This window comes from Buteo buteo, chromosome 4 (assembly GCF_964188355.1).
Source record: "Buteo buteo chromosome 4, bButBut1.hap1.1, whole genome shotgun sequence".
Taxonomy (NCBI): domain Eukaryota; kingdom Metazoa; phylum Chordata; class Aves; order Accipitriformes; family Accipitridae; genus Buteo; species Buteo buteo.
The window spans coordinates 66,740,497-66,757,180 of NC_134174.1; the positions used below are offsets into that span (position 1 = coordinate 66,740,497).

Consider the following 16,684-nt stretch of genomic DNA (forward strand, 5'->3'; position numbering starts at 1 on the left):
TAGCAGAGACAGCCAGAGCACAAAATATAACTGGGTTCCCTGTGTCCAGCGCAGGTCACACAGCTGGAGGCTATCGCAGTGGCCAAAGCCCAGCTAACAAACATCCCTCTTCCAAAAAACCTGACCTTACATCGCAGGCTGGATTAGAAAAATAAAGCATAGATATCAAAGGCCAAACTCCAGCCTCGTTCAAACACACTCAATTGAGTGTTCATGCAACAGAGGTTAACACTTGCAGTGATTTTTATGGGCAATATTTTTTACCATAGGATTTGTGGCATACAAAGGCATGACTTCTCAAGCAGTTTCAATAATTGTGTTATATTTAACAGTACCAAATAAAAACATAGCAGTTGGATCAATATTATATTCATATTTTATTCCATAAATAAACTTCATTGGTTTGTAAGCTGGTTGTTTTTACTTCCAAAATGTACAAATAAAGATTTAAATATTTTTTGGAGGAAACACTACAGATGGTTTTAGTTCTGCAGTTTTGATGCAAACATACTTCTTGGCACCACTTCTTAATATGCCATTTCTATAAATACTTAATGCTCACAGAATTGGAGTAAAATATATATTACAATGAAAAACACAAAAAACAGTGTTATAATCAGATTTTTAAATATTGCTCTTGAACAGGTAAGCTTGCTATGCAGATTCACTATATAAACAGGAATAGAGTTCTTCAGAGAGCTAAAATATTGGTCCCTTTTGGTATGTTAAGTATTAATGTGAAACTGCTGCTGCTATGATTATGTGGTCATGCTATTTCAGCTAGTTTCTAAACATAACAAATAATGATATTCATTTTTCTTTACTTCAAGGATTTAACTCACAGGAAATCAATTAATAGAATACTTCAGAGAAATAAGTTTTCCAGAACTTATAAACCCAGTCCTATTGCTACAGAGACATATACTTTTTAAAAGATTAAGAAAAATAATACCACCTTATTTCAGTATTTGCATTAAAAATTCTTAAAATTATTTCCTCTGGGTAAACTGACCAAAAGGTGATGCTCTGAAACAGCTGTGTTCCCTTTCAGACTGTTTCCGATTACTTGAAAGTTGCCCTAAAATTTCAATTGAAATATAAATGATCTTTCTTCATATAAAGAGCCAAAGATAAGAAAAATACCTCCCGGTAATTGAGATAACAGTGAATTTTATGGCTTATCTAGCAGTCAAAGGCATTCAAGATCCAATTAGGATGATGGGCAAGAGAATCCTTTGTCACTCTGTGTTTCTTTGAAGGAGCTGGTCCAGTAATTGCTAGGAAAAAAAACCAATGCAAAACAGCCTTAAGATACCGTTAAAATACATGAGGTGGCTCTAACTGTAGAAATTTTCAGTGATACTGTAGGTGAGATGGTATTAGCATTCTCAGACTTCAAATCTACTGGCTACGTTGCTCAAAAAAAAAAAAAAAAAAGCACTGAAAGCTTTTCCAACTTGGACAGGAAGGGTGTAATTGCAGGAATAGAGCACTTAAACAAGGAAGAACTGGTACTTGTGTGCAACGTGGAGCGGGATTATCTGGGAATGCCTCAGATCTGCACCTGGATTAACTGCGCTGATGCAGCTTTCTACCACAACTAATGACTCGTATTTAAAAAAACAAAAGTCGAGGGTGCTCATTCCAACACAAGGTTCAGCTGTTAATTCAAGTTTAAAGAAGTGCCTAACCGCAAGGACAAGACTGAAAAACTATCCTTTGCTCTCAGGTTTGCACATGATTAGCACCGGCTCCTCAGGCAGGTGCTGCCTCTGTGGACCCATTCCCAGGTAAAGAAGGGTTACAAAACTATATTTGACATTCATGGTAAATCCGTACCTTTTTAAAGATCTCAACACGCATTCTGTTACTCTGGATGATGATCCGTTTCTGTTTTTCTTCTTGTTTCTTCTTTACTTCAGGTAAATTGTCATAAATCCTGGAATGAATTTTAAAAGTTAACTTCACGTGTCATCTCTGGGACTCAAATATTTTGTTTTTCCTATAGGAAATGTTTGCCTTCAATGCAATACTTGTCATTAATGGGCATCTCTAAGTACTTGAATTAGATTTATGACATGGGAATTATAAATGATTACAATAATGTTTTTATATAAAATCTGACTTGTTGAAAAACACTCCTAATTTTGAACCAAAAAGTAAAGAAAGAGATGGGATCAGGTTATCTCAATGCAGCAGCGTAATTCTGGTTTAGCTTCTAATGAGCTCAGGGGAGTTGGTTTCAATTTATAGCAACATAATTCAAACCAGAATCTGGCCTGTCCACTTTTTTGTATTTATGACACAAAATTAATACCAAGCAATAATTTTCAAGTATTTTTCTAAAATACAAGAAAACCATCATTATTAGACTGTAGACTGTTAACATTTTTTCACTGTCATTAGGAACTCTTTTTACCAAGGAGAACATAATCTGTCCATTTTAAAAATAATGTGAGTTGCCCTCAAAACAGTGACTTCTGGTCTGATCTTTTACCATAGAAATCAATGATAAAATTCCCAGGGGTCTGAAAAGAAAGTTCGACCTTCCTTGGCAGCAGTCCTGGGTTTTGCCTGCATAAAAAGCCTGTTTAGTTCCAATTTTTAAGCAGCCTGGTTTGGCTGGAGATTGTATTTTGGAGAAGAGAAATGGGACACATCTTGAGCACTCTTAAAACCAGGACGAATTCTGCATGGTAGCCATTTGCAGCTTTCCTTGTAAATGATGGCATGACATGCAATGTCCTTAAAGATCAGATACCACATTCCTAAGAGTTTGCTGTAATTCCCATACTATGTGCCATAACCAGGGTGAAAAAAAAAACCAACCAAAGTGACCATACTGCTTACATTTTCGAATGTCCAACATGAGGTATCTGTCAGGGACTTAGTTTTCACGCCATGGGTACCCCTTGCTGTCTGAAACTGCTAGAAAAGGGGTGCTTAATAGGCAGGGATGCCCCAAATCTATTAAACTGGTACAGTGGAAGAAAACCATGAGCATTGCACAAAAGCGTGGCAAGCAGCGTGACGGACCAGCCCTCCAGCGTATCAAGACAACGTGGAAATACACTACCTTCGGTGTGAGATGGCAGTGATTTGCAGTTAACTCTAAACCGAAATGATTTGTACCTTTTGGATCTCATATGCATCTCCTTCTCTGGAATGAATCTTTCCTTTGGTTTGAAGAGGTTATCTAGCAGAGGGAAAATAAAGTTAATATTGGAGGAATCTGCGTTTACTGAAATTTTAAATGTCACATTCCATGTAGTCATGATACAATATTTCTGATTAATTTTTGATGACAAGGCTGGATCCAAATCTCCATATTTCAACAAAAAGACATTTAACATCTTCATCTGGAGCTGAATTGGTTTCTGAAGCTGCCCTACAGAAAGGGAAGGATGGAGAAGACCCATAGCAACCAGCTTCATTGCAGAGTTCATTTATTTCAATGCATACGACTTTTTTCATTGTCACATGCAGCTGTGTACACCCTTTATTCAGATCACGAGCCAGCGAAGATTACTGCTGTATCAAGTGACCCATTTTCCCGACATACTCGTGCAAGCAATTGCACCCGCGCACACTGGTTGCATTCTCAGCTGATGCGTGTTGGGAACCTGGCCTGGTATGATCATTTCTGATTCAATCTACACCTGTTTTGCAGGGCTGTGAATAATTATGCCGAGCATTAGGAGGAGGAAAATTATATTACTCTTTCCTGATCAAATATGAAGATATCTGCAATAATTCCAATCAGCATTTCCCTGGATATGGGAAAATAATTACCGACCTTAGCAGTCGGTGAGTCTCAGGAATAGGTAATTTTAACACCTTCCTCGCAAAAGTGGCCTCTGAAGGGGAAGGGATGGTGTTTGTACAAGGTGGGAAGCCAGTAAATACGTAATCAGAACTGATTCTTGATGAAGGAGACTGTGCCTAACCACGTTTACCAGGGAGACGAGGGAGGACTGCTGCCTGCACAGCTATGTTATTTAGATTTGCACCAGGACGATGAAAGAAAAAGTGGGGAGACGGGGCAGGGTCCCCCCTCCGTACGGCACGACACATCCGGAGGAGGGGAAGGAACATCCCTGCGGTGCACAAGCTGCTGCCCTGATGCACACAGGTGACGTGGATAGTTGTAACTTCAGCTTCCCAGTTCAGGTGTAGGAAAGAAATGGTTTTACGTTCTGGTCTCTGAACACAAGGGTCACCAGAGCGTTGCCTACGTCCAGCCAGGTCTGGGCACTGAGGACAGGGGTATGATGCCCTGTGTAGTCACTCTAATCTGAACATCAAAGGTATTTGCCAGTGTCATTGCAGAAGATAAATATATGTGCAAACTTTTAAGCCCTTCCATTTTCCAAGGAAGTTTAGAAGAGAGAATATATATCACAGCAGGCACCACGCTGGCCTCTTTCTGCCATCTCACTGAAGAGACAAAATACAACAATCAAGGCAGAGAAGTAAATACAGAGAATAATTCGTTCCAGAACTGCCCAGTGCAGACGCTGGCCCTGAGCAGACCCAGCAACCACTGCCCAAAAAAAGACCCTTTCCCCGCTGTTTAAGACACCGAACATTTCAGGGATATTTATGGGAGAGGTCTTGGCAACCAAACAGCCTCAAGCAGCTTACGGGGCTACACCTAGAGGCAAAGTCATACTCAGATTACCGAGTTTCTCAGGAAAACGCTGCATGTCCTTTAAGATCACTGTTGTACCTCGATGGAAAAACAAAAGGGAGCTTTGCAGCAGTTCCTGTTCTGAACTGGTACAGTTTTCAAAACACAGATCGAGAAAGGAAGGGAGGCTGAGAAGCCTCCTGTGCCCGAGGACTAACTTTTCTCCACTCAGCGGTTGTCTACACTTATTCATGCTTATTAAATCTTCAGCACACACAAGCAACATGCTCAATTTGCTAGGAAAATATAATTTGCCTTTTATTTATTAGCGGTTTTATGTTCATTTACATGGTGATTAACTTAAAAGGAATAAACACTTGGATGCTATTGCTGTCCAAATAACCCTGAAACTTAAGAGAGCAGATTGCCCGTGGCCTGAACAGTCCTGGCGAAAGATGAGGGTCCAGGGTCATTGATTTTGTGGGACCAGTGTGGATCCCAGCACACTCCAGAGCAGCCTCAGCACAGTCCCTTGCTGCTGGAGGTTGCACACCTCATTCTGACAGCTCCGGATTGCAGGATGCATCCCTTCCCGCAAGGCATGTCCTCTAACCTGGAGAAGGCACCGGATCAGTCTGAAATCATGTAAAACCATCACCATGGGCCCTCTGCAGTGCTAAAACAAAAACAGGAGGCACTTCTTGCTGCACAGCAAATTCAGGCATCTTTTTTGTCTGTGTGGTAATATGGTCCTCAGGACGAGATCCCTGGTGCCACAACCAGTTCCTTGCGTGTTCCCACGTCCTTGGGCACAGAAAAGCAGCTGAGGGCACTGGAAATAACCCCCCAGCAGAGACCTGCACTACCTGCCCCAAGCCCTCACACAGTAAGTCGAGGCAGACCTCTCCCGAGGTGCGATACGCTCAGACAGCGTGACCGGCCAGCACAGCGCCTGGGTTTTATGGGATTTCCTACGTACTGCGAGTGACATCTGCTCAAATTTATGAGCTTTTATTCCAGGAATTCTCAGATGTGGGATTTCTGGAATAAAACTAATTGTTTTAGGGATCCCCCTGCCTTTTTCCTAAATAAAAGCTGTTAATGGCACATCAACATTTCCAGACCTCTGTGCGTAGCCAGCAGAACACGCGAGGGATGAAAAACCCAGCCGGGGACCTGCAGGCCTGCGACCTATCTTGTAAACAGCATGACAAGCTAATCTGTATTTTTTCTGAGACGCTAAGACAGGCTGGCCTCTGTGTTTGCGTCGGTGGGAAGCACCGCAGAGGCTGAGAGCTGTGCGGGTACCGGAGCGTAGGGCTGTTCTTCCAGAATAATCCTCTCCTGATGGCACAAAAATGGTCTTGAAGGGCGTCAGACCCATCACTGCCCGTGATTCTGCCTGGAATTAGGTATGTGGCTGTGCGGGTGGCTTTGAGGGAAGGATTAAAAAGAGATTCTGGGGAAAATCCTCCAAGAAAAAAAAAATCTACCTTGGTTATAAAAATACCCTTTGTGAAGCAGCTTGGAGTCAAAAGGTTAACACTTAGGGGTAAACATTGGTGTAGTATCTCTCAGCTCACTCTCAGGTCACTATGTATAAGAAAAAAAAAATCACATGCAAGCATCAAGCAGAAAGAAGGCTAATCCTTGATGGATTTTAGGATTAGAATTCAAAAATTAACTGAAAAATAAATAAAAACTGGTCTAAATGAGAAAATAAAAATCATACGTGCATTTAAATTTTTTTAATATTCAATACTGACAAGAAGGTATATTTCAAAGTGGAGGAGCAGCACACATTCAGAGCTATAATAACCTGCCAAACACATCGCGAAGACCTGAATTAACATTCTTCCCTACCAAGTGAAGATCAAAGTGGGGCGTAAGGTGGACAATTCCCCAGGTTGATAGTCTTCCAAATTGCATTTATCAAAGTTCCTTATCAAATTTCATAGCCTTGTATTACTTTTGGAGAAAACTATTCTGAAGGATAGAAAAGAAGGGACTTCAAAGCAGACATTCAGCATTTCCAGTGATGCGCCACAGTTAGTTAGAAGAAGGTCTGAACAGATAGGCATGAAACACTTCATTGGTGTTTTATTCAAACCTTGTGAAACTACTGAGCTTCTGGTATTTATACCAACACTGTGTGCAACAGAGGTCTGACATCTCCACAGTGGGAGAAAGAAGCCATTTCAGCAAGTTGTAAATGAAGGTAAATGGGTCACCACTGTAATATATTTTAACTAATGCTAAACTGCACCTCAGGCAGGATGAGTAACTTTCCTGCTCAGGAAGTTAGTAAATGTTTAGACAGAGAACAGATAAAATGATTGTGTTGGAACCGTCCCCTGACTTACTATTTACCACTGAATCACTGAAACACTTAAAAAAGAAAAAGAGTGGTAAAATGTATCAAAGGCTAAACTCTGCCTGTCAGAATATACATACATTTTCCCCTAACATGAATGCAAATTCTCAAAGTTTGTTAGGAGCTCAAATGTGCCTTTGAGGATGTGTTTCTAGTCCCCGAAAAGCAAAGCACTGGTAGTGGTGGTTCTCTAATTAAACTGCTTTTTTTACTGAACTGAAAAAATAATTCACCAAAAACCCATTCACCCAGAGAAGTCCTAAGATTTAAAAGATGTTTTTAAACACTGCTTTTTTAAATCAACAGTCCCCTAAAAAATAAATTAGCCTTGAATCTAAGATAAATGTCTAAGTGGCATTCAGCTTAGCATGTCCATAGCACTTGGCTGGGAATTCATCCAGAGAATATAAACTAGTGCCTACACCCAGGGGTGCTGCCCAACTTTTACACATTGTATGTCAATGACTTCATGCAATGAATTACTTCAGCTGCAGTCAACAGATGAGGTTTTGGTATTATTTATAAAAAATGCAATAACCCATTAGTTAAAGGTTTAGTGGTAAGACTGTCTGGACTTTCTGTTCATCTCAGAGAAATGCTGAAGCTCAAAAGTGGTCCTTCACCCAAGAGAACCTACAGGAAGGTGGTTCAAGGGCTTTCCAGCCATTCAGGTCTGTCCTACACTGTGGCCATGGAGACTTCTGATCCTCCTTAATATTTCAGTCTTAAAAATGGAAAACATCACTAGTCTCTCTAAAAAAGTTGTAAAGTTTACAGGTTTATGAAAATATTTTCGTACAAAATTAATTTGGGGCATGATGCAGGAGATTTCAGTCGCCTCTGTCTAAATGGTACTTGAACATTCATGGATTTCACCCAGAAAAAAATTAATTAGCATCTCACCTTCCTAAATCATTCTTGTTTGATTAAAGCATGTAGTCTTAAAAAGCATAAAATTTCTTTCAAAAAATATCAATTAATGTAGAAGGTGTGACAGATCTTGGTAAATTCATCAAAAGATTAATTTAATCTTTGGTAAAATTTGCACCAGCTTCTTAATCCCCACTTCTTTCGTTTCAATTTCTAATCATGGGCGAAATCAGAGTTTTTACTCCTGGATTAAAAAGACCATCATCAAAATTTCATTATTCTATTTGACTGCTTCAAGACTCCAATGAAATGATCACCCAGCAAATTGACTGAACTTCCTGAGTCACCCATTATAAGGCATATCGTTTCAACGCTGTCGTCATCCACCCAGAAAACTCTTCTTATTTGAAGGTTTTCCAATTTATTGCCACCTTTCTTGCACAGAGGCTGGCTGTCTCCCTCCTTCACAAGGATGAGGGCAGGGAGGGACATGCTGGTCACCTCATTCACAGCATCACCTCCTCCCCTGTCGTCCCAGGGCGTCCCAGCATCGGGCTCCCGAGGGACCGTGCCACCCACTCCCAGTGACCTGCAACGTGCTGCCCTGTTGAGCTGACTCATAGGCACTGCTCTAATCAACGTGATGAATAATAATATCATAAAAATAGGTCATTCCTCTTCCTAATTCAATTACCTGACTGCAGCTTAGTCTTTATTCAGAGCTGTCAGCCTTAACCAAGAGGCCAGGTGCCTCCAGGATCAGAGGCACTACAACTAGCTATGAGTTTTGATGGGGAAAAGGAACCCGAGAAATGGCACAACTAAAGTCACACATGAACAGCGATGGGCTGGTGGCTGCAAACATCTCCTCAGCCGCCAATGGCATCCGAAGACCGGGAGGATGCACGTTAGCGGCTGCAGGATTTGCCGGCTGTGCGCTTATTGCAAATTCTCTGATTGCCGTTTTCTCCTCTCTCTACAGTCCCAATAAAAACCTCCCTGGCGTAAAGCTTCTCAAGAAACCAACCCCTTGAAAACACAAACAAACAAACAGCAATCCTCGCCCTCCAGGCTTTTGCAGTTACAATAAAGCTTTTTGGAAAGGTTTAGAAGCACCACTGAGGAGGTATAAAATTGTTTCCAAAATATTACTAAAGATACAGGATTTGGATACAAATCCAGAGAAACACAGCAGGCACCGCGGTAGGGGTTGAATGGTAACATTCAACTTATATTGCCATTTCCAATGAACCACCACCCTCTCAAAGGAAAGGAAAATGGAAGGTACGAAAAAACCATATGTGCCTGAGAAATTTTTTTAAACCTCGGAAAGTGCTTGTGTACACTAAGATCACAAGGCTGTTCATTATGCAGATTTAAAGGCCTATAAACAGCTGGTAGTCCTGTCACTGAAGTAATTACATTACGGTTTTAGAGATTTAAATCCAGTTATTTGAACATTGTTTCTATTCAGTTCGTCACAGTGGGATCTCTAATTTGTTCGACATAGTCAACAGCAGAGTAGTCTATCTTGGACTAATTAGCACTCTCGAAATTTAGCAGTACGCATTACACAGCACAAAGGCTAGCGTGAGAGTTGCAGGTTCTCCGCCTTCAAAGTGCTCTTGTGATGATAAAATCTTCTGCCGGATAAACATTTTTGTTTTTCTAAGATTACTTTCAGAATTTGTAAAATCCTGCTCAGGAATTACAACTAAAAATGGTAAACAACTTTTTTTTTTGGCGGATGAGAAGGTAAACGGAAACTGCACAGATGTTGATATTTATATGGAAATGATGTTGAATAGCAATTATTTCTTTCTCCTACAAGAAACTAAAGTTGCAACAACACTGTCAAAACATTGGAAAACCGTGCTAGCTAATAATTTCATATTATCAATAAAGACACTTTAGTCAGAATAAACTCAGGGGAAGAAAAATCTCTGAAGGTCATTGCTCTGGCTGGAAATTATTTTGTTGAAATAAAAGCTGCAAGTCCAGAGTGAAGTGCATGTAACAAGCTTATTTCAGAGAGACATTGCAGCAAACTTATCAAGTGCAGAGGGAAACATCGTGGGCTGCAGTTTAACCCCTATTTATGCCTGCATAAAGACAAGCTGCCACCCGAGGATGCAGTCCCACCTCTCCCCTTCTTGTGCCACCTTCCCGTGTGGGCACGGATGCGTACGTGGGGAACTGGGTCAGGGAATATCCTCCGGTGGTGGAAAACTAATCGGATAACTAATGTTATTGCCAGTGCTTCCAGCAAGGATGCTGCAGCGACTTGCTCTGCGAGCACCTCGGGGTTGCACAGAGACACTCGACTCCTGCCTGGCCACAAATGCGCTTATAATCCATCCTTGGGGTCACTGTGTTGGGGTCAGTGGAAATTAAACTCATCAGAACAACCTCCTCTTACAAAAAAGACCATTGGAAAACGTACGAGGGTGTGCTGGCAATGAACCCTATGAACCTCAGAGCCATAAAGACCTCTACCTCCTCAAATCCCAAAGACATAAGGAAAGAGAAAAAAAGAGAACAGAGGAAACTATCAGACTGAAAAAAAACCCAACCACAAGATCATACCCTGAAGCCTAGAGGTGCCATCAATACAATGCTGTATACTTAAGCAAGTTTCCAGGTTATCATTTTACCCTCCTGGGTTCTTAATTTCAGATGTTGTTTCAATGTGTGATGTTGTGTAAGAGCAGCTGGCGTCCCGAGACCAAGAAACCTGCAGGCAGGCTGCATTTGGCAGAGATTTTTTAAGACTAGCACGGAGAACAGGAGAACCAGTAATACTAGTACCAAATAAAATACCGGCAGCTATGAGGACATGGCAAAGCAACTGCCCTGCGCGCACAGAAGTGTGAGGTGCCCCGTTCCCTTGACTTCTAATGACGGTTGAGGTCTAATATCTGTTCTGGCCTTTATAAGTGACTGCAACAGACATAGGCTTCCAGATGACCACAGGAATATCCAGGGTGACACAGGGAGGATGTACGGCAGGTCTGTGCCCTCTGATGTCGCCCAGTGCACCCCAGGCAGCTGGGCCGTGCTGGAAAGCACTGGTTGGGATAACACAACACTGAATTCAACCACCAGCCCCTGTCCCCAGCTTCGGTGTCACAGTCAGCTGCTCTTGGACCACGACCAACTCACGACCAGGCATAGCCGGAGGTGGAGGTGGCATTCAGGACTTTCTGTGTTTGGACCTACAGAGACACCTGAGGATATTTTTCCTTTTCTGGGCACTTTGTGATCCTAGGCTCTCTACCAGTTGAAAAGCTGGCTTTGAAATACACGGTCAGGGATGAACCCTGCCATGTTTCCATTGCTCAGCCAGCTTTGGCTGGCAGACAGCTTTTGGTGTCATCTGTGCACGGGTGTGGTACGCGAGCAGCTCTGGAGCTCTGTTTGGGAAGGGTACGGTCTCGGTACACCCATAAAAATGGGAGGCTGGTCCCAAGGGAATCGGTGCTGCTCTCCTCCCTCGCCATCTCCCACCCTCCCTCTCGCCTCCCCCACGCCCGCTCATCCCATCACAACAGTTTGACGAGCTGGATCGGTCGTTTGATCTGATAAAAACTCAAAGAGTGAATCCTAATTTAAAAAAAAAGGTAAGTTAAAAAGCAGCATCTGCTAGATCCAGCTGAAATACAGGGGCGCGGATGGGCCACGCACAGCGACCGAGCAGGCGGTGACACTGCTGCTGGCGCCCACAGCCTCCCTCGCACCAAGTCGTAATGTGAAATGGCATCCTTAAATCACTGGGATTTTGATGTCCACTTCCCATCTCAGTAGATGAAACTGTGCTTGCATCCCTACCTGGATTACAGCTACGTTTTCCTTTCATTTTATTTTTGTTTTCTAAAACACAACACAAAATCCTTGCTTTAAAAGCACATTTTACAGGCTAAACTGGCTTTTCCAGAGAATACAGAATAACGATGACAACAAACGATAACTTCCCTTGCTTCCAGCTTTGGGGGCAGGCAGAAGGGAAGGAGAAGGCTGTGACCCCGCTGTGATCCGCAGAGACATCAGAAGGATACAGGCAGCCAGTGCTCCTGGCGAGCACGAGAGGAAAGCTCTCGCCTCTTCTGCAAGAGGCGTCGCAACTAGAAAAGCTCGGGAGCTTCTGTAGGAAACAAAGATCCCCCACTCTGGGACTCATTAATGATAGTAATCCTTCTGCACAATAGCATCCACCAGGAGAAGTCCTAAAATACCAATTGTCAGGACTCAGAGCAAATTAAATATACTCAGTACACTCCTACAGAGCCCTCTGAACAGCAGCCTACACAGTTGTGCTTTATCAGGGATCTAGGATTTCCAATATTAATTACAGTTCTGCTTAAATAACAGACATGCGACACTTCTGTCATTATAAAAACAGTAAGATCTCACAAACAGAATATTACATGTGGCTACGTGAAGGCAGATGAGTTACAGAAACTAAAGATTCTCTTTAGACAAATTTATCTTTAATGACCAACCACTAAAAGAGGGAAATGGTAATTTACTTGAATAATTAATGAATATATTTCAATATTATGCTTTTATTACTCATTAAACAAGCATAAAGATTAATCTTTAATTATAATATAAGGAGAAATAGGTTTAAGCCTTCATTTTTTTTGTTTTGTAAAGTATTTGCAGAGTGGTTTGGGGGACTTTCGAAGATGACCAAACAAAGGGGGAGATATTTGCCACTTCTTCAGAGATATATGACAAAGTCTTGGCCTGTGCCACTGCCTGCTGGCAGAGCTGGCGTGGAACCCCCAACACCCCCGGGCAGCCTGGCCTTGGGAGATCCGAACCCAAGTAAATTAACTTGGATAATTGAAGTGGTGAATGAATTGTATCAACTCTTTAAAATATAATTCATGTTTTGTGCTTTGTTGACTTACGCTTCTTTAGCTCTTACTGTACAACCTATTATGTATCAGATGGAAGGTAGACTCTGTCCTTCCACAACAAACGGCACAGCTGTAGCAATAGAAATTGGTACTCTCCAATGCAAAGCATGCCAAGAGCCCTCAGATGGGGACTGTGCCCAGCTTTCCTGCACCCAATCTCATTCCCCAGGGAGCAAAAAAACATATACATGTTTCCCAGTGTTGAGGACATCAAAGATTTTCTTTCCTGCTCCCTCCAGGTGACCCATCTAGTTGTTTAATGTTTTCAATTGATTTACTTTTCAGTAGAATAAGATGGCTTCAAACAGCCAGGGATTTAAAAGGAAAATATAAAAAGGAATGCCAACCAACCAAATAAATCTTTTTCTTTAGTCAACTGAATTAAATAACAGCCAGATGGCAATTAAAAAAAAAAAAAAAGAAAAGAAAAGAAAAACAGAAGTAATTTGTTTAACATCTTGCGGCTAGGTAATATTTACAGAGGTGCTGTTGGGAGGGAGCTGTGAGGGAGCTTCTCAGAGAGAACTGCTTTACTCACTGGATATCGAGTCTGTTTACCACTAGGGTAATAAAACAACCTAATCAACCTGAATTAGGAAATCACAGAGTTTAGATCCATTGATTTAGCGGCCTCACATAGAGCTGCTGGGCAGACAAGCATTCTCTCACAGCTACCTCACCGCTGAGGGCTTCAGGAGTCAAGTGGCAAGTCCACACCTGAAGCTGCTGAGAAGACCGGATTGGGGGTCCTACTCCCAAATTCCACCTGTCCCCCTACCTGTCACTTCTCTCCCCAAACTGGTCCTTCTGTGAGCTGTGAGAGGTATGGAATGCCATTTATTGCTATCACCTCCATAACTAGCAGTAAGTTGTGTCATGCCGAAGAACATCACCGCACGTGAGAATGACAAAAAGTCCCCAAGAAAGTCTTCTACCACTGCCACGGACAACACCTCATCCCCAGTAACGCATCTCTGTGCTTCAGAGACTTTCTGCTTTGAGCATTAGGATGGATGCTGGAGCGGGGTGAAACGGGAGCAGCGGGTCTCATATTTTTTCACAAAGTTAATATGGAAACGCGATACACATGGCAGGATTTCAAAGACAGCTACAGACCTGGTGCTGGTCACCATTCAACTTACCGCTGAGAGGGTGAGGAATGGTGTATTGCTTTCTTTTGCTTGAAGTGGATGTTGCGGACAGCTTGCAAACAAGCGCTCCTTGGTTGCTTGCGGGAGTGTTGCTCTGCTGGGCTTTCCTCAGCCGGACCATATTTTCAAGTCTCTTCAGCCTTTCTTGGGAACGAGAGATGAACTGAGGCTTATGGGTTTCTAGCGCTTCCTAAATGAAACAGAGAAAGCTCTTCTTGGTTTTAAAAGAATTAAAAAGAAGGAAAAAACTGGGTTCAGTAAGAGATTATCAATGAAGATGATTTCTTGTCCGTATGAAAGTTAGCAATCTGCCTTCCCGTCTGTCTTGACTTCCTTTTACTGTTAGAAAGCTGCCTTGGTGTGAAATTTCCAGATCAGACAACTGAGAATTTCTGAAAAAAAACCCCCCAACTTTCAGAAAACCTATCCAAAAGGTTTTGAATTACGTATTTTTAGAAGTTATCCAAATTCAAGCCCTTGATGTTTTGCCTATTTCCTTGTCTCACCCCAGCGCCGAAGCAGCTTGTCACTGACAGTTCACAAACTTTCCTGTTTATTTAGATTGTCATGCAGATCTATTCACGAATGATCCAGAAAGAAAATGCTTTCCAGTCAAAGGCTGCTTCAACATTTAGGAATGTCTAAGGACAGAAGACAGGAGCGGAGATTGGTCTGCACCACGGGCCAGAGGAGAAGGCAGGAAAACACATCTGCTGCCGGGGCTTCGTATCAGCCTGGGGTCACATCCACACCACATCCACCGCTCGTGGCGCGGGATGTCGTGCGCGTTGGGGAAATTGGCAGTTTCAAGGTACAATTTCAAAAGTGCCTTTGGGAAATTTGTGAATCGCCAAACTTTTACCAGGTTCCTCTACAGGATGGGCAGGTGGGGCTTAGAATGGGGAGCTTTTACAACCAGACAGCCAAACAAGACTTGGCAGCTAATGCAAGCTACCAAAACTTCACTGGAAAGGAGAAAAATCAAGAATATGTGAACTTCTGCCCTCAGCCACTTCCCAGGGAACAAACACCATCCATTAAAAAAAAAAAAAAAAGAAAAAAAAAAGGAAAAAAGAAAAAAAAGAAAAAAAGAAAAAGGAAAAAAAAAATCAATCCCCATATTAACAGCAGCAATAACAACAAATTGATATTTTACCCGCAGCGTCTGTGGGGTTGGTGGAGTTTTCTCAGTCTGGGAGCCAGTTTCTGGCCGGGTGAGCGCATCGTTTTTCTCTCGAGTAACATCTGGTGAGCGAGCTGTGGATAGTGTTACCCCGCTGGCTCGCTCCCGCTCATCCTCCTCCTTGTGCTCCTTTATTTTGTCACTTGAACTGCAGAATTCATAATCACCTTTGAGAGATTTAAAAGTTCATTAAGAGTGCATGGTTAATTTTTTATTGGGTTCTCCACCTCATTAGACATAGAGGGCAATTTCTGAAATAAGAATGCCAAGGTATTATTAATAGGCCTCATTAAGCAGAATAGATCAAATCTAATCATAGGTGCTACTCACTGCCCTGTGACACCAAGAGTATCTTTCACATTAAGCCAGACATCACACTGAAGCGTAATTAAAGCGCTCGGATGCTTAGCTCCACTGGTATTCGCTTCCCAAAAGCGAGACACTTCTGTAACACAGTTGCATCACGGAAACCAAAGGATATCACGCTGCGACTTGCAGTTTGAGTTCATTTCAATTTATTGCACGTATTGTAGGAAATAACATCTTGTTATGGACCTTAATCACATATCGTCTCTCTTTGACCATACTGAGACTTTCATAAACACTACTCTTGTTTTTTTCTTTGCTGATAATACTGTTTGCTTTCTATCATTTCTATATATTCATTAGCCAGTGGAAAGAGTCCATGAAAAAAATAATAAACAAAAGGTTAATGTGCATTATAGCATATTATTATGAAAGCTGTCAATTCACATTGAGAAAAAAAGATTATTTTCTACACTTATAATTAAGCTTTAATGCTCTATGACTTATACTCCCTGCACAAATTAGGACCAAAAGAGGCTATGTGTTCAAAAATCAGAGTTGACAGATTCTCATTTAGAGGACAGAATTAATCCAAAATAACAAAGGAACTTCGGAAGAGCTCCATATGAACTATTTTGAAAAGTCATACTTGAGTACTTCTTCCTTGCCAAATAATTTGATTTCTAGAACTAAATATCTGGGAATAAAGCCCATTACTGTTTTATTTCAATTTTTGGTTACAATAAACTTAAAATATTTTCCTCTTTATGACATATTGTACATATTATATTGTACTTATAAAAAATATTAAAATGATCTGCGTTGGGTACATTTGCCTTATAAAAGTTTGAACTGTATTTCCTCCCTAATACTGTTCTTGTTACCATTTTGGAAAAAAACGTGAAACCTGTGAACATGAAATTAAACCGCTCGATAAGCCAGGTTTACAGAGATGTCGATTAACTTTATCTTTGATGGATCTCGGTGGCTGCTTTACTTTTGTAAAATTAAGTCACTTCCAGTTAGTGAAATGGCATTATTTAACTTCAGGCACTGAAAGCAGAATGTAGGCTTCTTTCATCTAAATGGGTGTTATATTCAGTAGCTTTATAGTCAGTAATGAAAAAGTTTTGCCTACCTGCCTACAAAAAAACTGTAAGACAAAATGCTGTAAGAAAAAAAAAAAAAAGGCTATATGACCACTATAGCATTTTTAAGTTATTCTTGGAGTAAATTTCTCACAAACCT

The 16,684-nt window shown here is 41.5% G+C and overlaps 1 protein-coding gene across 1 annotated transcript in view; it reads right to left on the reverse strand.

Moving 5' to 3' along the window:
• Positions 1-1,146: 1,146 nt before the first annotated feature.
• The window catches only part of C4H10orf90 (chromosome 4 C10orf90 homolog), a 67,630-nt gene continuing 52,092 nt past the window's right edge, over positions 1,147-16,684 (reverse strand). The window contains exons 5-9 of the mRNA XM_075026607.1: positions 15,104-15,297; positions 13,939-14,137; positions 3,133-3,196; positions 1,840-1,939; positions 1,147-1,277 (exon numbers count right to left, since the gene is read on the reverse strand). Of these exons, the coding sequence (XP_074882708.1) occupies positions 1,239-1,277; positions 1,840-1,939; positions 3,133-3,196; positions 13,939-14,137; positions 15,104-15,297 (596 nt within the window). The 3' untranslated portion in view covers positions 1,147-1,238. The remainder of the gene's footprint in view (positions 1,278-1,839; positions 1,940-3,132; positions 3,197-13,938; positions 14,138-15,103; positions 15,298-16,684) is intronic.